The 22312-nt window shown below is 40.3% G+C and overlaps 1 protein-coding gene across 1 annotated transcript in view; it reads right to left on the bottom strand.

Annotated features, from left to right (window-relative positions):
* The window catches only part of STIM2 (stromal interaction molecule 2), a 164754-nt gene extending 147608 nt beyond the window's left edge, over positions 1–17146 (bottom strand). The window contains 1 exon segment of the mRNA XM_037829535.1: positions 16570–17146. Within this exon segment, the coding sequence (XP_037685463.1) occupies positions 16570–16969 (400 nt within the window). The 5' untranslated portion in view covers positions 16970–17146.
* Positions 17147–22312: the final 5166 nt, after the last annotated feature.

Genomic DNA, 22312 nt, shown 5'->3' with positions numbered 1-22312 from the left:
GGGCTTCTGACTTAGTTTCTCTCTCAGCTCCTTGCTTGTTTCTCAGTTTCTCCCAGGGCATTTCTCTCTAAACATCTGGGGATCCTCTCTTAGCTTCTCTGGGGTAAACTCTGGATTTCCTCTTAGTTTCTCTCCTGGTTCTGGTTTCCACATCTGTCTTCAAAATGTCTCTGGGCAATTTCTCTCCTAGCTTTTCTCTCTCAGCTCCTGTGCATCCTTGCTTTTTCTCCCAGGCCGTTTCTCTCTAAGAGTCTGGGGGTCCTCTCTCAGCTTCTCCAGAACAAACTCTAGGCTTCATCTCTTAGCTTAGCATCTCCAAATGTCTTTCTGTCTGCATCTCTGAGTGTCTGGGTCTGTGTTGGCCCCTGAGCTCTCTTAAGGACTCCAGTAAACTAATCAAGACCCACCTTGAAAGGACAAGGTCACACCTCTATGGAAATAATCAAAAGGTCCCACCCGTAATAAGTCTGCCCACAAGATTGGATTAAAAGAACACGGTTTTTGTGGGGGACATAATAGATTCAAACCAGCACAATCTCCTAGTAGACTACAGGGCAGTGTCAATATCTTATTGATCTTGAAATCCCAAACACCTAATTTGGTGACTGGCACACAGCAGCCACTGAAGTTTTTGTTTGTTGTTTGCTTTTTGTTTTTTTCTAATGAAGAAGAAAAATAGTATAGAAGAGTGGACCAAAAACTGTATTAATTTTTATCACTTCTTATTCCAAAAAGGGGAGAAGGAGAATTTGGTCTTAACACTACAAATTCATAACAAGAAACTTCTAATAAATATTTAATAGACACCTTTCGCAAACGTAGCAACGCTACTAGATATGCTACCACAGTAGTGGCCCTTAAAAAGATGTATATGATATATTTTTACATTTTTTAGATTATGTAATACATTGTCAGGCAATTCTCAATTTTACATTTTTTTTGCAAGGATAAAAATGGTTAATTTCACCATTTTTATATCCCAAGTTCCCAGCACCATGCCTCACGCAAAATAGTCACTAAATTATGTTTTAAACTATATGAACACCTATACGCACATTCATCAAAAACTGATTTTCTCATTTCTATCCTCTACAGTTCTTTTTAGGACCCATTATGATAGAATGAGGATCAAACACTAGATGCATATCAGATGATATATTTAAAAAGGTAAATTGAAAAACAGCAAGTGGTAGCTACAACCATAGTTGGACAAAAATTTAAAGTGCATTTTTTAAAATGTGGTACCCAAAAAATAAAGACAAAAGAAAGAGCAAGGACTTACACAGTCTGAATGTACGCAGCAGAGTAAAAAGAAGAGCTGAAGATGACAATGGTTTAAGACAGTGGGTAAATGTGATGTGGAGCATGGTGGGGGATTACATAATTGTCATTAATGGAAAAGTTAGAGGTTGATCGCTAGAGAATAGGAATAAAAAGGAAGGGGGCTATGATTACCTAGTGAAATTCAACACCAGATGTTTTTGAAAAGGAAAGAAATACAGTAGTGGAAAGAAAAAATAAGCAAAATAAGACCTGTGAAACATACAGTGTGTTGAGTAGCAGATAAAGATTTCAAGCAGGGTTTAAAAAAAAAACAAAAACCTGTTTTACTTATCGAGACTCATGTAAGAAACATAAGTAAAGATCACTTTCATTACTCCAGGGGTTTGTGATGAGGTTGTTTAGCATTTTGTGTTTGAATAAATAAGACATTCACTTCAAGTATTTTTAAAAATTAAAAACCAGAACTTACTCTGTAAGATACTTTCTGAAGTGTTTCACGTCAATATAATGGCAAGTTTAGGAAGATCAAAGAGAAAGACAGAGAAAGAAAGTGAAAACAGCCAGAGGAAAAAGAGGAGGTTACAGAGACCAAGATCTGTAATTTCACATAAAGACAAATTCAGATGCAAAAGAAACACTAGCACAGGCACAGACACTTGGGCTCTGAGATGAAGGTTAGTTGGAGTCATCTGTCCTTGCCATACTCTGCAAGGCCCTGGGGCTCTGAGGAGAAAAAACTTACATCACTATCTTAAGAAAAGCACTGAAGAGTCACTATTAGACATTCTACAACTGCTTTTAGCCTTAGTCCTAAAGCTGTTTCACTTTAAACGACATGGCTGACAAAGCCAAGCAGAAAGGAAATTACTCTCAGCCCTGCAGCCATGACGGTTGTGCAGTATCACCTCAAGGGCCAAATGAAATAAAGCCAAAAGTCAAATCAGTCACTAGCTTGGGGTTCCCCACTTCCAATTCAGAACCTTCCCAGTAATGAAGTTCTCTGAGGAGGAAATGTTCAGCTAGACTAGAAGAACACAAGACTATGGACAGACTTAGGGAGAACCACTCTTAAAAGTTAGCAACAATGAACCCAGTCAAGGAGAATAGTTAGTGAAGACAAGATGAGAAAGTGTCAAGAGGAATTGAATACCCCGTGCCTACCGATACAAAATCTAGAAGTATAAGGGAAAAAAAATGAACCATTTAGATTTGGCATTAGGAACTATTACCTACAGGAGATCAAGCTTGAAATTCATACATGAATAAAATTCAAAAGTTAATTTTGAAACAAATATGCCAGTACTACCATACATTGTTATTTATAGGTAGTGGTAGGGTAAAGTTTACCTCCAATTTATTTTAATATCAGTTCAATCTGGAAACAGTTATCTTTTGTTAAAAAATAAACATGTATTTTTAATAATGGAATACTGATAGCCTTATATAAACATTTTATTGCCAAATATATTGTCTTTTAGCCATCAAAAACCATGTTTTGTTTTATCAAACAACTGACAAAATATTTGCAACTACTTTTCTGTTAACTACCTTGAAAATCATCACATTAAGTCCAAAGATATACAAAAAGAATAGCTAATTTTTGTATCATTAAATTATAGAAACATTTGAAATGAAGAAGATATCCTACAAATAATAATGTGCTTCTCCTTGCATTTTTTCAAGGGTTTTTACCAATTTAAAGAGAAGTCATTCTACAAACTCTAGGTATTTAAAATTAAGAGGTAATTTTTTTTCCTTATACTTCCTGTAAGTAGGCAGATTACTTTTTTTTTTTTTTTTTTTTTTTTTTTTTTTTTTTTTAATCATCATTTTATTGAGATATATTCACATACCACGCAGTCATACAAAACAAATTGTACTTTCGATTGTTTACAGTACCATTACATAGTTGTACATTCATCACCTAAATCAATCCCTGACACCTTCATTAGCACACACACAAAAATAACAAGAATAATAATTAGAGTGAAAAAGAGCAATTGAAGTAAAAAAGAACACTGGGTACCTTTGTCTGTTTGTTTCCTTCCCCTACTTTTCTACACATCCATCCATAAACTAGACAAAGTGGTGTTTGGTCCTTATGGCTTTCCCAATCCCATTGTCACCCCTCATAAGCTACATTTTTATACAACTGTCTTCGAGATTCATGGGTTCTGGGTTGTAGTTTGATAGTTTCAGGTATCCACCACCAGCTACCCCAATTCTTTAGAACCTAAAAAGGGTTGTCTAAAGTGTGCATAAGAGTGCCCACCAGAGTGACCTCTCGGCTCCTTTTGGAATCTCTCTGCCACTGAAGCTTATTTCATTTTCTTTCACATCCCCCTTTTGGTCAAGAAGATGTTCTCCGTCCCACGGTGCCAGGTCTACATTCCTCCCTGGGAGTCATATTCCACGTTGCCAGGGAGATTCACTTCCCTGGGTGTCTGATCCCACGTAGGGGGGAGGGCAGTGATTTCACCTTTCAAGTTGGCTTAGCCAGAGAGAGAGGGCCACATCTGAGCAACAAAGAGGCATTCAGGAGGAGACTCTTAGGCACAAATATAGGGAGGCCTAGCCTCTCCTTTGCAGCAACCGTCTTCCCAAGGGTAAAACTTATGGTAGAGGGCTCAACCCATCAAACCACCAGTCCCCTATGTCTGTGGTCATGTTAGCAACCATGGAGGTGGGGTAGGCGAATACCCCTGCATTCTCCACAGGCTCCTCAAGGGGGCACTACATCTTTTTTTTTTTTTTTTTTTTTTTAACTTTCCCTTCTTTTTTCAAATCACCTGTATGAAAAAAAAAGTTAAAAAGAAAACAAACATACAATAAAAGAGCATTTCAAAGAGACCATAGCAAGGGAGTAAGAAAAAGACAACTAACCTAAGATAACTGCTTAACTTCCAACATGTTCCTACTTTACCCCAAGAAAGTTACATAATATAGCAACATTTCAGTGAACTTGTTCCTACTACAACCATCAGAAATTAACAGACCATAGTCATTTCTGGGCATCCCCAGAACGTTAAATAGCTTATCTGTTCTTCCTGGATTATTGTTCCCCCTTCCTTAATTGCTCTCTACTGCTAGTTCCCCTACATTCTACATTATAAACCATTTGTTTTACATTTTTCAAAGTTCACATTAGTGGTAGCATATAATATTTCTCTTTTTGTGCCTGGCTTATTTCGCTCAGCATTATGTCTTCAAGGTTCATCCATGTTGTCATATGTTTCACCAGATCGTTCCTTCTTACTGCCGCGTAGTATTCCATCGTGTGTATATACCACATTTTATTTATCCACTCATCTGTTGAAGGACATTTGGGTTGTTTCCATCTCTTGGCAATTGTGAATAATGCTGCTATGAACATTGGCGTGCAGATATCTGTTCGTGTCACTGCTTTCCGATCTTCCGGGTATATACCGAGGAGTGCAATCGCTGGATCGAATGGTAGCTCTATATCTAGTTTTCTAAGGAACTGCCAGACTGACTTCCAGAGTGGCTGAACCATTATACAGTCCCACCAACAATGAATAAGAGTTCCAATTTCTCCACATCCCCTCCAGCATTTGTAGTTTCCTGTTTGTTTAATGGCAGCCATTCTAACCGGTGTTAGATGGTATCTCATTGTGGTCTTAATTTGCATCTCTCTAATAGCTAGTGAAGCTGAACATTTTTTCATGTGTTTCTTGGTCATTTGTATTTCCTCTTCAGAGAACTGTCTTTTCATATCTTTTGCCCATTTTATAATTGGGCTGTCTGTACTATTGTCATTGAGTTGTAGGATTTCTTTGTATATGCAAGATATCAGTCTTTTGTCAGATACATGGTTTCCAAAAATTTTTTCCAATTGAGTTGGCTGCCTCTTTACCTTTTTGAGAAATTCCTTTGAGGTGCAGAAACTTCTAAGCTTGAGGAGTTCCCATTTATCTATTTTCTCTTTTGTTGCTTGTGCTTTGGGTGTAAAGTCTAGGAAGTGGCCTCCTAATACAAGGTCTTGAAGATGTTTTCCTACATTATCTTCTAGGAGTTTTATGGTACTTTCTTTTATATTGAGATCTTTGGTCCATTTTGAGTTAATTTTTGTGTAGGGGGTGAGGTAGGGGTCCTCTTTCATTCTTTTGGATATGGATATCCAACTCTCCCAGCCCCATTTGTTGAAAAGACCATTATGGCTCAGTTCGGTGACTTTGGGGGCCTTATCAAAGATCAGTCGGCCATAGATCTGAGGGTCTATCTCTGAATTCTCAATTCGATTCCATTGATCTATATGTCTATCTTTGTGCCAGTACCATGCTGTCTTGGCAACTGTGGCTTTATAATAAGCTTCAAAGTCAGGGAGTGTAAGTCCTCCCACTTCGTTTTTCTTTTTTAGAGTGTCTTTAGCAATTCGAGGCATCTTCCCTTTCCAAATAAATTTGATAACTAGCTTTTCCAAGTCTGCAAAGTAGGTTGTTGGAATTTTGATTGGGATTGCATTGAATCTGTAGATGAGTTTGGGTAGAATTGACATCTTAATGACATTTAGCCTTCCTATCCATGAACATGGAATATTTTTCCATCTTTTAAGGTCCCCTTCTATTTCTTTTAGTAGAGTTATGTAGTTTTCTTTGTATAGGTCTTTTACATCTTTGGTTAAGTTGATTCCTAGGTACTTGATTTTTTTAGTTGCTATTGAAAATGGTATCTTTTTCTTGAGTGTCTCTTCAGTTTGTTCATTTCTAGCATATAGAAACATTACTGACTTATGTGCATTAATCTTGTATCCCGCTACTTTGCTAAATTTGTTTATTAGCTCTAGTAGGTGTATCGTTGATTTCTCAGGGTTTTCTAGATATAAGATCATATCATCTGCAAACAATGACAGTTTTACTTCTTCTTTTCCAATTTGGATGCCTTTTATTTCTTTGTCTTGCCGGATTGCCCTGGCTAGCACTTCCAGCACAATGTTGAATAACAGTGGTGACAGCGGGCATCCTTGTCTTGTTCCTGATCTTAGAGGGAAGGCTTTCAGTCTCTCACCATGGAGTACTATGCTGGCTGTGGGTTTTTCATATATGCTCTTTATCATGTTGAGGAAGTTTCCTTCAATTCCTACCTTTTGAAGTGTTTTTATCAAAAAGGGATGTTGGATTTTGTCAAATGCTTTTTCAGCATCTATTGAGATGATCAATTGATTTTTCCCTTTCGAGTTTTTAATGTGTTGTAATACATTGATTGTTTTTCTGATGTTGAACCATCCTTGCATGCCTGGAATGAACCCCACTTGGTCATGGTGTATGATTTTTTTAATGTGTCTTTGGATTCGATTTGCAAGTATTTTGTTGAGGATTTTTGCATCTATATTCATTAGGGAGATTGGCCGGTAGTTTTCCTTTTTTGTAGCATCTTTGCCTGGTTTTGGTATTAGATTGATGTTAGCTTCATAAAATGAGTTAGGTAGTGTTCCATTTTTTTCAATGTTTTGAAAGAGTTTGAGTAAGATTGGTGTCAGTTCTTTCTGGAAAGTTTGGTAGAATTCCCCTGTGAAGCCATCTGGCCCTGGGCATTTATTTGTGGGAAGATTTTTGATGACTGATTGGATCTCTTTGCTTGTGATGGGTTGGTTGAGGTCTTCTATTTCTTCTCTGGTCAGTCTAGGTTGTTCATATGTTTCCAGGAAATTGTCCATTTCTTCTACATTATCCAGTTTGTTGCCATACAGTTGTTCATAATATCCTCTTATAATTTTTTTAATTTCTTCAGGATCTGCAGTTATGTCACCTTTTTCATTCATTATTTTGTTTATATGGGTCTTCTCTCTTTTTGATTTTGTCAGTCTAGCTAGGGGCTTGTCAATCTTGTTGATCTTCTCAAAGAACCAACTTTTGGTGATATTTATCCTTTCTATTGTTTTTTTGTTCTCTATGTCATTTATTTCTGCTTTAATCCTTGTTATTTCTTTTCTTCTACTTGGTTTAGGATTGGTTTGCTGTTCATTTTCTAGCTTCTTCAGTTGATCCATTAGTTCTTTGATTTTGGCTCTTTCTTCCTTTTTAATATATGCGTTTAGTGCTATAAATTTCCCCCTTAGCACTGCTTTTGCTGCATCCCATAGGTTTTGGTATGTTGTGTTCTCATTTTCATTCGTCTCTATATATTTAGCAATTTCTCTTGCTATTTCTTCTTTAACCCACTGATTGTTTAGGAGTGTGTTGTATAACCTCCAGGTATTTGTGAATTTTCTAAGTCTCTGATGGTTATTGACTTCTAATTGTATTCCATTGTGGTCAGAGAATGTGCTTTGAATGATTTCAATCTTTTTAAATTTATTGAGGCTTGTTTTATGTCCCAGCATATGATCTATTCTGGAGAAAGTTCCGTGAGCACTAGAAAAGTATGTGTATCCTGGTGATTTGGGATGTAATGTCCTGTAGATGTCTGTTAAATCTAATTCATTTATCAGATTGTTTAGGTTTTCAATTTCCTTATTGGTCTTCTGTCTGGTTGATCTATCTATAGGAGAGAGTGATGTGTTGAAGTCTCCCACAATTATTGTGGAAACATCAATTGCTTCCTTTAGTTTTGCCAATGTTTCTCTCATGTATTTTGTGGCACCTTGATTGGGTGCATAGACATTTACGATTGTTATTTCTTCTTGCTGAATTGCCCCTTTTATTAGTATGTAGTGGCCTTCTTTGTCTCTCAAAACATCCCTGCATTTGAAGTCTATTTTATCTGAGATTAATATTGCTACACCTGCTTTCTTTTGGCTGTAGCTTGCATGAAATATTTTTTTCCATCCTTTCACTTTCAATTTCTTTGTGTCCCTGTGTCTAAGATGAGTCTCTTGTATGCAACATATTGATGGTTCATTTTTTTTGATCCATTCTGCGAATCTATATCTTTTAATTGGGGAGTTTAATCCATTTACATTCAACGTTAAAACCGTGAAGGCATTTCTTGAATCGGCCATCTTATCCTTTGGATTATGTTTGCCATATTTTTCCCTCTCTCTATTAATATCCTTTATTGTACCCATACCGAATCTCTTTAGTACTGAACCTTTCTCCAAGTCTCTCTGTCCTGTCTTTGTTTCTCTGTCTGTAGGGCTCCCTTTAGTATCTCCAGTAGGGCAGGTCTCTTATTAGCAAATTCTCTCAGCATTTCTTTGTCTGTGAAAAATTTAAGCTCTCCCTCAAATTTGAAGGAGAGCTTTGCTGGATAAAGTATTCTTGGCTGGAAATTCCTCTCTCTCAGAATTTTAAATATATCGTGCCATTGCCTTCTCGCCTCCATGGTGGCTGCTGAGTAGTCACTACTTAGTCTTATGCTGTTTCCTTTGTATGTGGTGAATTGCTTTTCTCTTGCTGCTTTCAGAACTTGCTCCTTCTCTTCTATGTTTGACAGTGTGATCAGTATATGTCTCGGAGTGGGTTTTTTTGGATTTATTCTATTTGGAGTTCGCTGAGCATTTATGATTTGTGTATTTATGTTGTTTAGAAGATTTGGGAAGTTTTCCCCAACAATTTCTTTGAATACTCTTCCTAGACCTTTACCCTTTTCTTCCCCTTCTGGGACACCAATGAGTCTTATATTCGGACGTTTCATATTATCTATCATATCCCTGAGGTCCATTTCGAGTTTTTCAATTTTTTTCCCCATTCTTTCTTTTATGCTTTCATTTTCCATTCTGTCATCTTCCAGGTCACTGATTCGTTGTTCAACTTCCTCTAGTCTTGTACTATGAGTGTCCAGAATCTTTTTAATTTGGTCAACAGTTTCTTTAATTTCCATAAGATCATCCATTTTTTTATTTAGTCTTGCAATGTCTTCTTTATGCTCTTCTAGGGTCTTCTTGATTTCCTTCATATCCCGTACTAGGGTCTCATTGTTCATCTTTAGTTCTTTGAGTAGCTGCTCTAGGTGTGTCTCTTCTGGTCTTTTGATTTGGGTGCTTGGGCTTGGGTTATCCATATCGTCTGGTTTTTTCATATGCTTTATAATTTTCTGTTGTTTTTGGCCTCGTGGCATTTGCTGTCCTTGATAGGGGTCTTTTAGGGTTTGTAGACCAGTTGAAGTCCTTATCTCTAATTTATCAGATCTACAGCTTCGTGGAGTACACTTTCTCTAACTAACCAGCAGGTGGCGTCCACGAGCCACCTGTTCTCCACAAGCCAGATCTCCCCTGCTTAGCCTTTTTGGTGAGTGGGGGAGTGAGTCTTGTGGGGCCCAATTGGTGTCCCAAGCTTGCGTGTGTAGTTGGTGTTGCCTGCCCTGTATGTGGGGCGTGTTTCTGGGCAGTCGGGGAGGGGGGGTGGCCCTAACAATCAAATCTCCCTGATGATCCTAGAGTTTTAAAGCTACTGCAATAGTCTAATCCTTCAGTTCAGTCCTGCCACAGTTTGTCTCTGCCACTGACCCACAAGTCTTTGGTATTGGCGTATGGCTCCTGAGACTTGCAAGTGGGCCCCTCTTCCAGGCTGTGCACCCCGGGTCCTCTGTTGAGGGATGACTGTGCTATGTCACAGGTGAGTGCCGTCCCCCCAGGGCAGTTCTGGGCTGCTGGGCTGTGTTGGGAGGCTCCCAGTCTGCTCAAATGATGGCTGAATGGGGCTCTGTTAATTCACACTGCTCCCCCTTCCCAGCTCTGGGACATTCAGCTGAGGTTGCAGGGAAGGCTAATGTCCACGCCCAGTTTTGTGGTGTGTGCCTGTTATTTGAAGCACTTCCGTCACACTGGGTTGTCTGGGGCAGCTCTGGGCTATGGGGCTGGCGATGGGCAGGAGTGTTTCCTGTCCACCAGGATGGTGGCTGTGAGCGGACACCCCCCTTTTCTTGGGAAGTTGTGTTGTTTAGTGAATTTTCTCAGCCACTGGATTATTGCCTTTTGTCTCAGAGCTCTCTTAGTTCTGCTCTTGACTTGACGTGCCCAAATTTCAATTCTTTGAAGCTTTCTGTATTGAGCTTCTTAGAGTAATTGTTTTAGAAAAAGCAAAAAGGATTTAAAAAAAAAAAAAAAAAACAAAAAAAAAAAACGGCCCTCCTCAGAGATCTAATGGGTTATTGAAATGCTAATAGACAAAGCAACCAGGGCCATTAAGGAAAGGTGCCCTGGGCAGAGAGATCAGCCTTGCTTCGGGATTTGCATATGCGCCTCAAGGCCTGATCTCCGCCCTTCCCCTTTCTGTGTTCACCAGAACTCCAAAAATCCTCTGCTTTTACTTTGGAGCTTCTCGTGTTGTTTTCCTTCTATGCCCGTCTCCTCTCTGCTGGGCTGGCTGCTCTCAGAGTCTCTGGTGTCTGGCCTCAGTCTATCTATGGTTGGAGTTTGAATCAGTAGAATGAGTTTCCGATGAGAGCAGCCACTGCAATTCTCCCTTCTCCTTCCTGGAGCTGACAGCCCCTCCTCCCCCGGGACTGAGCCTGGCAGGGAGGGGCGCGGGTCCCCTGACCGCAAAAACTTACAGATTTCGCTGATCTCAGCAGTTCCACGTTTTCATGAGTGTTGTATGAAGTATGCCCAAAGACAGATTGCTCTGTGGTGTCCAGTCCACGCAGTTCCTGGCTTTTTACCTACTTTCCTGGAGGAGTAACTAAAACATACAGCTCACCAGTCTGCCATCTTGCCCCGCCTCCTGAATCGGCAGATTACTTTTTAATCTAAAAAAATCTAAGTCAAGAATAATACAAATTTTACAAAATTTTCTTCTAAACATTCTCATAGCCACTGCATAATTTAAATCCTCAAGACCTCTACTTCAATGTGGCTTCCTAATGGCCTTTTTATCTCTATTATCTCCTCACTTCTATCCACCCAGAATTAGCTTTCTCAAACCTGGAGGTCATGTCACTCTCATGTTCAAAAACCACAGTGCTTCTCAACCCCTAATTACAGGAGATTGGATTCAGAACTCCAAGAGTCTACAAACAAAGCAATCTGAAAGCTCAAGATACCATTTTAAATCTTTTGTTTTACCTTAAAAATTAAAGAAAAATGTACATTCTCCATAATGTGCATGTTTAATATTTTTTAACTGTCAAATAAATATTTAATGCTTCCCAAATAAATCTAGCTAAAAGAGTAGTCCAAGAAAAGGTACCAAATTTATCCTGTGGCTTCCCACACTCCCCTGTACAGGACTGAGTACCAGTTTTAAATATGTTGACATATCAATACATAGGGGAACTACTGTCAATACTAAGGAACAGTAAAGCCCTCAACAATTTGGCCCCAACCTTCTTTCTCCTTTCATATCCCACTACTCTACATACACCCCACGCTTACTCTGAAGAAAACTATCAATTTACTCTTATTTGTTCATATGCCTCCTCCTAGAAACCCCTTTCACTTTCCTCCACATGAGGTCCTATCTATACATCAAAGTCCAGCTCAAATCCTACCCTCCTCCAAGTAATATTCCCTAACATCCTCTTCCTTATCCCAACATTTTGCATTCCACTATGGTTTTAATCACATTGTCTCAGATTATGTTTAGTTATGTATATACGGATGAAGACAACACACCAGTTAAGAATAGAAGCTTTAGAGAGAGAAAACTTCAGGTTCAGTGTCTGACTGCTACCTACTAGTTGTGACCTTGTGCAAGTTACTTAAGATCATCCTGCATCAGTTTCCTCATCTCTTATATGAAAATAAAAGCAGTTATCTAACAGGGTTAGTCTAATCAGAATGAAAAACAGTGATGTATATAAAGCACTCAGCACAATAATGATACATATTAATTGTTAATAAAGGTATCTATCTTACCCAACCCTTATTAGTCTGACATCCCAATGGGCAGTTTCCAATTCTTGGATGTGGCATTCTGCATCTGCTCAATAGTAGCCTGACTGATAAAACCTGATCAATTCAAAAGTAATCTCCTAGGCAGACGTTAATAAGGTAATGTCCAAACTCTAGCGAATGTCAAAAATGGCTTGCTAATCATATTACTTAATATTAATTTTAACATTGCCTTAACCAGTTTATACTTTGGCTGTCATACACATACATAAATACAGATCTCTAAGCACCATTTTGAAAGCAACCCACACTTCAACATTAACAACAAATGAGCCAATAGACAAAGTACTGGACATAGTTACTCAAAAGAAAAGTCTAAATTAATCTAAAAACACTTAGCATTTATCTAGCCAAAAAGCAAGCCTTTAGCCCATTAAAGAGTTCCTCTGTGGAAACTCTTTATTGCTAAATATTAAGTTAAATCCTAAAGCCACTCTTCCAACTGGCCCTTTAAGTTATTTCCATGCCAGGGGATTCCCGACAGAAACTGGTCAGTTCTGCCATGGTATCCCCAAGAAGAGTACAAAAGGATGCAATGTATACAGACCAATAAGATTACTGTTAATTCTTAAATGTTCAAAACAGGCTAGGTCAAAATGGATACAAACAGAGTCTTTAATCCTATAGTTAGCAAAAGCTATACAAATACAGAAACAGCCAAAGACTAGTGAGGAAAAAGGACTGGTGATGATAACTAAAGGGAAGGAAAAAGAGGATACAGAAGACTTAGCCATGAAAAGTCTTCTAGAAAACATAAGCTAAGTTCGGACACAGCAACTTCACAAAAAGGGCAATAAAGGTTTCTAGTACTACGTGAAGTATACTGCAAGTTTATTTTTGCAATGTATACATTAACACATGTAAATTTACTGTAAAATATTCCTCAAAGCAATGAATATATATACTATATTGCACTTAAGCGAACTACTAATTTAAAAAAAAGATGACTATATTTACTGAGTAAATGTTACAGATGCAAGGAAAGATAATTAAATGTGAGAGACTTAGAATTTTTCCAATGCCAATCATGCTAATCTGATATATTTTCATCTAAATTAATGAATGCCCCACAAATGTTTTCAATGCTACAGGGCAAAGTGGTTCTTCTAAATGGTATTATACTTTGAAACTAAAACAATTTTAAATTTTCATTTGACATTTCAATGCTTTCCAAAGACATGTTTAAAAATGTGCATTTTATATCTAATAACATATCAGTTTAGCGAAATGGTATTATAGGTAAGATAAAACTTTTATTTAAGCACTACAGAATGTTACTTTACTTCACAAAGAGTAATAGAAGCAAACATTTCCAAAGTTAAAATTTTATTTTTAAAAATTCTGCAATTAATGACATATAAGAATTTTTAAATGTTTCAATTATTCTTCATATTTTGACAGAATAAAGAACTGTACTCTAACAATAGTTTAATATATATATATGTAGTAATCTCCTTTCATAAACTATTTCTCAGGGTCCACATCTGGATGAAACTGATCACTCCCCACTGGAATAAAGTCGGATTCTAAACCTGTTAGGCCAAAAAAAAAAAGAGTAATGTCTTGAACTATTAAAGCACTACTTTAAAATATAATCAGCAAGCTCCTGGTCACCAATTCCTAACATGATTTCAATCTCAATCAATTTCACAGTAGGAGCCCTAAAAATATATATAGTCTAAAACCCTTACTACACAGCATTATATATATTTTTGTTCCATTTTATCAAAAACATTTGCATGCTGAATTCTGAAAAGGTATTAAAAAGGAAAATAAGATATAATCCAATATTCATTACGACAATGGGTCTGTTTATTCTGATGGTTTGTCATAGTCTCTTTCTCCACAAAAGCACTTGCTTGCTCAAAGCTAAGCAAAGGACAGAAGATTTAAAGGCAGTTTATCCTTAAAATACACTAAAATCTCTAAAGTACAACCACTGAGGGGCAAACTTTACTGGAAAAGAATGTTTTCCACATTTTGTTAGTAAAAGGCAAGTCTTTATGAAAAGTTTCTAAAGGTACTATTAAAAATAGCAACCTGGAAGGGGAAAAGAGAAGCTAAAGAGATTTTGTCTATCTCTTTACAGAGCTATTAAAAACAGTCATAGTCAAATGACAACTTTAATATGGGGTTCTCTCAGAATCCTTTCAAGAATTTTTAACTTTCAAAATTTACAGGAAATTTTTTTCTCTCAATACAGAAGCTCTGTTCCATTTCTATCCTTTAATGCTGGCTAAAATCTGACAACACATTATTTTCTAAAATTCAGTCTATCATTCTACTTCCTGAGTTGTACAAGAGCAGTTATAAATTATGTTCTGGGCTTAGCACATTTACAAATGAAAACCATAAAAGAAGGCCCTATCCAAACAATCTTAAGAATGGGAAGAAACTCTATTGAGGCCACAAGATCAAAAAAATTTTCAACATTTTCTGACTTTCTTACGGACTTTCAAATCATTTCTGAGATACCAGTGATATTAACCATATTTACATAAACTTATTAAAATGACCACAGTTTAACTTATATGTTGTGTAGCTTTATTATTTTAAACTTTAAACATAAATTTTTGACTTGTTAAAAGAATTCTAACAAAGGAAAAGAATAAGGACATTAGAAATCCCAGAGTTAATGTCATTTCTGTAAAAACTTTACACTTAAAAAGCACTACAGTACAAACCTCTTGTGTGATACATCAAACTTTTTCCTCTAAAAGAATCACCCTTTCTTTTTGACAATGCCATACATAACTACTGAGAAACTGAAGTCTTCAAATAAGCAGCTTATTAAAATAGAAGTCTACCAGAAGTAATTTTCTTGATATAATCTACATAGGATACAAAAACACTATTAATGGTGAATAAATACTAAATTTCCTGAATCACATGCCCTTCTATCAATTACATTTTGATAAAGCATTAGCCAATTATTTATTAATCAAACTTTTCTGTTCAAAAAACCAAGAGCCACATTCTCATAACTTCCAGAAGCCCAAATGTTTCTGTGCCCTCCCTTCCTGAATCAAGCATCAAACCTTCAAACTGTAGTCTTATCTAGCACCTTTCCTGATAACAAGTATTCTTCATCACATTTTAATTTTCCACTTAGGTGAATAAAGACTATTCAAGCGTAAGACTACCTTCTCACTCAAACTATGTTTCTAACACTGATCATTCTGTAATCATATTATTCAAATCACACAGTGACACTGATAGGTCGGATGTTTCAATTTTCAACAGCTTCCCTATCAAGCTTTAAAAGGGCTTGATATGTTTCAGCGAAAAGCAAGTTAAATATTCTGTTCATTACATTCTATACAAACAAAGTTTGCCAACATCCTTCTTCCTTCTAGAATTAACATCCTATCATAGAATACAGAGATTATCTGCTTCACTCTAAAGAATACAGCCTGAGCACTTCTCCAAGCAGCTGTTAGTAACTTTCAGACGCCTGATGGACTATCATCACTATGGATAAATTAATAATGGGTCATCTTCTTTATGCTTTACTTTTCCCTTTTTAAAATCTTGTAGTTTATGTAGAGAACTTATAGCTTTGCTTTGAAAATAATGAAGTAATAAGAAAAACATTACTTTAGCTCCAGTACTTTTCCAAAAGCAATTATTTAGGATCCTTACAGTAAACTTAAACCACAAGATTTCAGCTGTACACGACACTGGAAGGCTTTAAAAAGACACAGTTTTCTACTTAAGCTTTATCAAACATGTTTGCAAGTTTTCAATAATTTCAAGAACACTCTGTATAAAGGGACCTGGTGCAGTCTATCAGAACTGTGCTGCTCAAATACAAGCCCTGAATCTCCTGCACATGTTAAATTTTAGATGCATTTACGGGTTATCTGCTGAGTAGAATTCTGCAACTTCTGTCACTCAGTGATGCACCCACCAAGCAAATACTTTCCTCCTTTAAAACGGCCTTCCTCTTACCCCTCAAAAAATACACATTTGACTTAGAGGTTTCCGCATACTACTACGGAACCACTTAACAGCACTAGGTATTATGGCTCTCAAAGACTCCTCTTTAGCAGCCTCCCCTGGGATGTTTTGCTCAGCAAGGCTATGAACCGGTGAGACTCGCTGCCAGCTGCTTTTACAAGAGCAACCAGCACCAGAGACAGACACAATACCGCATTGCCGCAGCTGACTTTTTCTACCAGCTTCAAAAAAAAAAAAAAAAAAAAACACATCAGCCTGCAGACCCTGCTGGCTCTTCTGCAGCACGGAAAAGAAACCACCGCATTGCTCAGCTTAGAACACCAGGGTGCCCGAATGAAGAGCGGTGAAGCCACAGCCGTCCAGAAGCTCGGTGGAGGGCGGGGTGTCGGGGTAAAATGGGAAGGAGCCCAGTGTGTGGAGGACCGCGAAGGAGCGCAGCGGCGCCAGCTTACCGACACCCATCACGCACTAGCCGTACCGCGAGCCCCTCCGGGGATGGCGGGATCCCGCCGCCCTCCCCCACCACGGGCCCTCACCTGTCATAAGCGCCGGGCTGCCGCCCACCGCCGCAGCTGAAGAGGCGGCTGCTGCAGCAGAGTCCGCCGCGCGCCGCCCGCGGAGGTGCCTCGGTACCAACTCGCATCCGTCCGCCGCTCCGGCCACTAACAGACCGAGCACCAAAAGCGCAGTCCAGCGCCGCCTCCGCCGCAACCAGCCCAAGGCTGGGCCCGGAGTCGCGGCGGGATGAGAGCGCGGAGGAAGAGCGGGGGGAGAGCGCGGCGGCGCCCCGGCCTCGGACCACTCGCCCGCTCCGGTAGGCGCCGCCGCAACCGCCGGCGACTCCCCGAGCCGCCCCCGCCGCCGGCTCCTGCCGGGCGTCAGCCTAGTTCCCTCGGCCCCGGCGGCCTCCAGAGCTCGGGTCCCGGCTGCGTTCATTGGTTCCGGTTATTCAAAACAATAAAATTTAAAAGGTGGGGGCAGAAAAGTACTGCGCCTTCAGGCCGCGCGCGACACTCGCGCTGTTGCCGTGGCGAGACCGGGAGCCGGTGCTCTGGTGCCTCCAAACACCAGCCCCAGCGCCCGCGCCGCCGCCACCGCCACCGCCGCGGCGCATCCCCCCGCCCCCTCCAGCCCGCGGTCGTCGTAGTACCACACTCAGTCCGGTCGCCTCCCTCCCTTCACACACTCGTCACATACCAATCCCCCGCCTCCCTCAGCCCCTCCACCGCGCAGGCGCGATGCTGCTGCAGAGCGCGTGCGCGGCGCTCCAGCCCCGCCCCCGAGGGCGTTTCCAGACGCGCTAGGGTGCCGCGGAGAGTTTTCTCGCGCGTTATAGCTGAGCCGGAAAGGTAGGGGGTGGGGATGAAGAGGGGGCCCGTTTCTCTCCCCTATTCACGCCCCCACCGTGATTAGGGGAGCCTGGGGGTGGAGAGAAGAGTAAGGGCATCCCAAAGCGTTTGGGCAAATTATAGCGGTGTAGACGGCAGCAAAAATAATTGCATGGGTTAGGAAAACTTTGCAATCGGAAATAGAGAAATCTCCAGAATTTAAATGTAGGTGGGACCTAGAAGTGGTTAGTTGGGTGGAAGTGGAAGTTACCATAACGGAGACTTTACCTATCAAACCATATGGGGCTTGCTAACATTTCTGGGTCTCATTTTCCTCATTCGTAAAATACGGATTATGACGATACCACCTAACTTTTAGAGTCACATGTGCAAAGCGTATAAAACAGTGCCCGTACACAGCAAGCGATGTAAGTTTCTTTCAGGCTAATCAGTCTATCAGCAATTATTTCTTGACAGACTTCTGGGGGACATGGTGTTTAGGTGGCAATTCTTTGTAGGGCAAAGGGGAGATTAAATTTTCCCTGCTGAGAGGCACAGCAATTAAGACATATTTGCTGAGTGTCCACCACAAGGTGATAATTCTGCTAGGAAAGCAGGTAACAGGCTTGTTCCCTGCTCTCTGGAAGGCATCATTTCATTCATTCAGTACTTAAGGAATGCATACTATGTTCCATGCAGGGTACTGGGCGCAAGGGATTCAGCAGTGAATAAGAAAGACAGTTGAAAAATTCAGTTAAGTTAGCACTAAAGGAAATGAGATAGACAATGCAGTCTCTGCCTGGGCAATCTTGTAATCTTGCTTAGGAGATAAAATTTACACCCATTAAACAATTAGAGACCAATACAAGGCAGTTAATCAGTTGCTAAATTGGGTGATGCAAGCTGTGTTATAGCTATAACAGCAGTATAAAACCACGAACAAACTAATCATCCGGGCCAAGTTCCTTTAAAACAAAGATGACATTTCTTCTTTTAAAGACAGAGAAGTTCTGCATATGGGGTTTGTACTGTTTTTGCAACTGTTCCTGTAAGTTTGAATTTATTTCAAAATAAAATTTTAAAAAAAGAACGAAAGTGCTAGCACTGAAAGGGTACTGGATTTGGAATTGTTTATTCCTTTCAAGGTCTAGGAATAAATCCTCAACCTCGTATCTTTTTCTCCCTGACAAAATTTCTGATTCTTCTTAGTCACAAGTTGCATCCTTTTGCTGAACCAGGGGAACAGTGCCACTGTGCAGAGGATAAATCGAAGTGCAGAAAACAGAGTCTATCGCTTGGGAAGTTAAGTCCATCCCTAGAATTACAGATGGTTCTATTTGCAAACCAAATATAAACAGAAGGTTCCAGTTGAGGCAGTCGGCTCCCTTTCTCAGGTTTCCTGCCTCACCTTCAAGCCTTAGATTTCTCTTTCTTTCCATACCCGAAAGTTCTCTTAATTTCTTTCCTCTTGCCAAATCCCTTTCAAAATCTCTATGGAGCCCCTTCTCTTTGACGCCTATCCGACTCCTACAGTCTAGCCCATACCTCTCAACGTTCAAACTCCGCGATTTGCTATTTATTTACAGAATTTCTTTGTCTAAACTTTCACCTATTCATGACTTCAGTCACCTTATGGACAGCACTGAGCTTTGGAATCAGACCTGTTGGAAACTGGCAACTGCCACTTTTCAGCTGTGACCTGAAGGCAAATTAATCTGCCTTCAGTTTCCCAACCAATAAACCAAGGACCGTATAACAATGCTCGCGCCATGGGATTGTTGATGTCGGCGACTGAGTGAAATAACATGCAAAGCCACTGCAGGGTGCCTGCCACGCAGGTAATCCCGTCCGCCGCCTGGGAGCCTGTCCCCAGGATCTGGGCGTGTATTCTGAGTGTGTTCTTGGCTCCAGATAAGCGAGTCGCACTTAGCCAATGCGTCTGATTTCATCTTCCGGCAAATAAATCCCAAACTCCGTCGGGCGCACCCTGCACAGACGCTGGTTCCATCTACCCTGCCCCTCCCCATTGCAGAGCCAAAACCGCCCTTCCCAAGACTCGGGCTCCCTCCCCATCGCCTCCTCCTCCAGCCTTTCCCCCGCAGCCAGCACAACCCACGCCGCACCACCCACGGCAACTCCAAGACCCGGATTCTTCCCGCTAGCGAAGCAGGACGCTAAGCGCCTCCCGGCCGCGCTGCGCATGCCCCCTGCCTGCGCCCACGTTCCGCAGGTGCGCTAGTTCTCAGGCTCCCGCTGTTCCGCACGCCGCGAGCCGTGGCTCGCCCCGCTTCCGGCTCCTATTCCGTGGGCGGTGCGTCCCCGCGCTCGGCCGCCGCGCGATGACGTCATCGCGTGGGCGGGCGCGATGGGCCGTTCGTGGGAAGCTGCGGTCGGCGTGGAGCCGAAGCTGGGAGGAGGAGGAGGAGGAGGAGGAGGAGTGGGGCATTCCGATCCGGGAGGGGCTTTCTCCTGCTTGTCGCCCGTCCAGGGAGGTTCTCCTGCCAATCCTGGGCTCAGAGGGCGGACTTTAAGTAGAATTTCTCGGCCTTGATTCCATAGAATACCGGGGGAGTAACTGAGCATCATCGAGTAATCACGCGAGGGAAAGTGCACAGAGCTGTCTTGGCGGGGGTGGGGAGACCGTTGTGTACCAGCCATTTTATGTTTCCTCGTTGTTTCCCAAACAAGCTTGGAAAGCATTTGAGGCCCGAAACTGTGAGAATGTCACCAAAGTGATAACAGCCAACGTGCTGGGGATAGGATTGGAACAGAGAACCATAGGCATGTTGTAGGTCCTCCAATGTTTGTTGAATGATTTAAACGCTAACAAAGAAAGAAAGAAAAAAAAGAAGTTAAAGTAGTAACTCATTCACAAGACCCTTTCTGGTTAAAGCCGATAAAGTATGAAATACTGTTCAACTATTTTGGTGAAGTTGGGAAACCTCATCATCTCGTCTTTCTCTGCGAGTAGAGGAAGTTTTTTAAAAAGCATCCGGCGCCCAGGTTAGGATATAAACAATTCAAGAATTTTTAGTTTATTAACATCATGTTTTTAAATCTCCCAACAGAGCTAAAGTAAATCAACTTTGTCCACCAAAGCCAACAGCATCAGCAGGCTTGTGGGCCATTTCTATTATTAAACAGGATATGTTTGCTCTGTTACTGGTTAATTTGAGGTGTTGTGTGAATGTTATTGCTTACATAAACTCTGATAAGTGCTGCAGCAGTAAGATTGTTGACAGATCCTGTAAAAAGAAGTAGGTTATGATGGCGATAAAAGTAAAGATATAATATTTGAAAGTGATGAGAAAATGAGAACTTTCACTTACACAAAGATGAATCCTTGGGTAGTGTTATAGGTTGAATTGTAACTTTCAAATTTATATGTTCAAGCAAAGCACTAATCCACAGTGCCTATGAATGACCTTATTTGGAAATAGGGTCTTTGCAGAAGTAATCAAGTTAAGATGAGGTCATACTGGAGTAGGGTGGACCCTAAATCTGATTACTAAAGTCCTTATAAGGAGAAGGAAATTTAGACCCAGACACACAGAAGGGAAGACAGAGGCATAAACTGGAGTGATGCATCTATACAAGCTAAGAAACACCAAGGATTGCAAGGCAACCATCAAAAGTTAGCGAGAAGCAAGGAAGGAGTCTTTCTTAGAGCTTTCAGAGGAAATACATGTCTACCAACATCTTGATTTCAGACTTTTAGCCTCTAGAACTCTGAGCGAATAAATTTCTGTTGTTTCAAGCCTCCTAATTTGTGGTACTTTGTTACAGCAGCTCTGGGGAACCTATACAGATAGTAATGAGAATTCTGAAGATGAAAGGCAAATTATGCATATGCCTATGCACTTGACAGCAAGAGACTCAAAACACGATTGATGAAATGGAAAAACTTGAGTATGATACAAGAGACTAAGCTTCTAAATCAAATGCCTACTAATGTAATATTAATTTACAGAAGACTAAGTGTTCTAGGACTAAAGCTTAAGACAATAAAGTATACATTTCAGGCAAAGTATGTTTCTCAAGGTTCAAGACACAAATCATTTTTTCCTAACATCTGTGGGTTGTGAAGCATCAAGCTGCTAAGGGATTTTCTGCAACACTTGCAGAGATTATCTAGGAGGGAATTACCTTTCATCAATTTCAAAGTATACAAACCACATCAGGTTTAGAAAATGATGTTCACAGAACTTACATCGGCATGAAAGAGAAAAGTAGGCCTGATTTTTAAAAAGTTTCAAAAGGCTGCCCACCTCCCTCTCCCTTTGTGGAAAATCTATCCAGAGACTGTCAGTTAAATCCCTTCTTGTTAATTTTGAAAGTGTAAAATAATGACATAAGTGCAGCCATTTGGCCCTTAAGCCCTTCATAAGGAGAGGAGCCCCTGTGTATGGTTCCAGGGAAGTGAGATGCTTGTTGTAAGCTTCCTTGAGGGGCGATGTCTTTAAAAGAACAGTATTCTGGAGTTGCCACCATCATTTACTAATGTGTGACTCTGGCCAAGTTACTAATCATATTAACCACAGTTTCCCCTTCTGTAAAAACAAAGGGGATAATGATAGTACCTCAATATAGGGTGGTTGTGAGGTAATGATTGTAACGGTGCCTGGTGCACATTTAGCTAATATCTAAGCTCTTAATGGTGTTAATTGCAAAAGCCTTGTGTTTACTGAGTTTCAAGTTCGGCAAAAGAGGAAAGGGTTGGGAAGAAAATAAAAAAAAAAAAATGCATAAGAGCATATACAACACAAGATAATAAAAAACTTTACAGGGCCTAAGGGGACAGTCAGTGGTAATATTTTAACCCAATTTCCCTATAAAAACAGGGCCTCAGGCAGAGGCTTACAAAACAGCAGTTTATTAGAGAGTACAATCCCAGGGAAGCAAAAGTGAGGGGAAAGGGGAAATGAGGGATAGAGGGAGAAAAAAGAATCAA

This window comes from Choloepus didactylus, chromosome 3, assembly GCF_015220235.1.
Source record: "Choloepus didactylus isolate mChoDid1 chromosome 3, mChoDid1.pri, whole genome shotgun sequence".
NCBI lineage: Eukaryota > Metazoa > Chordata > Mammalia > Pilosa > Megalonychidae > Choloepus > Choloepus didactylus.
This window is presented reverse-complemented; position numbering and strand designations above follow the sequence as displayed.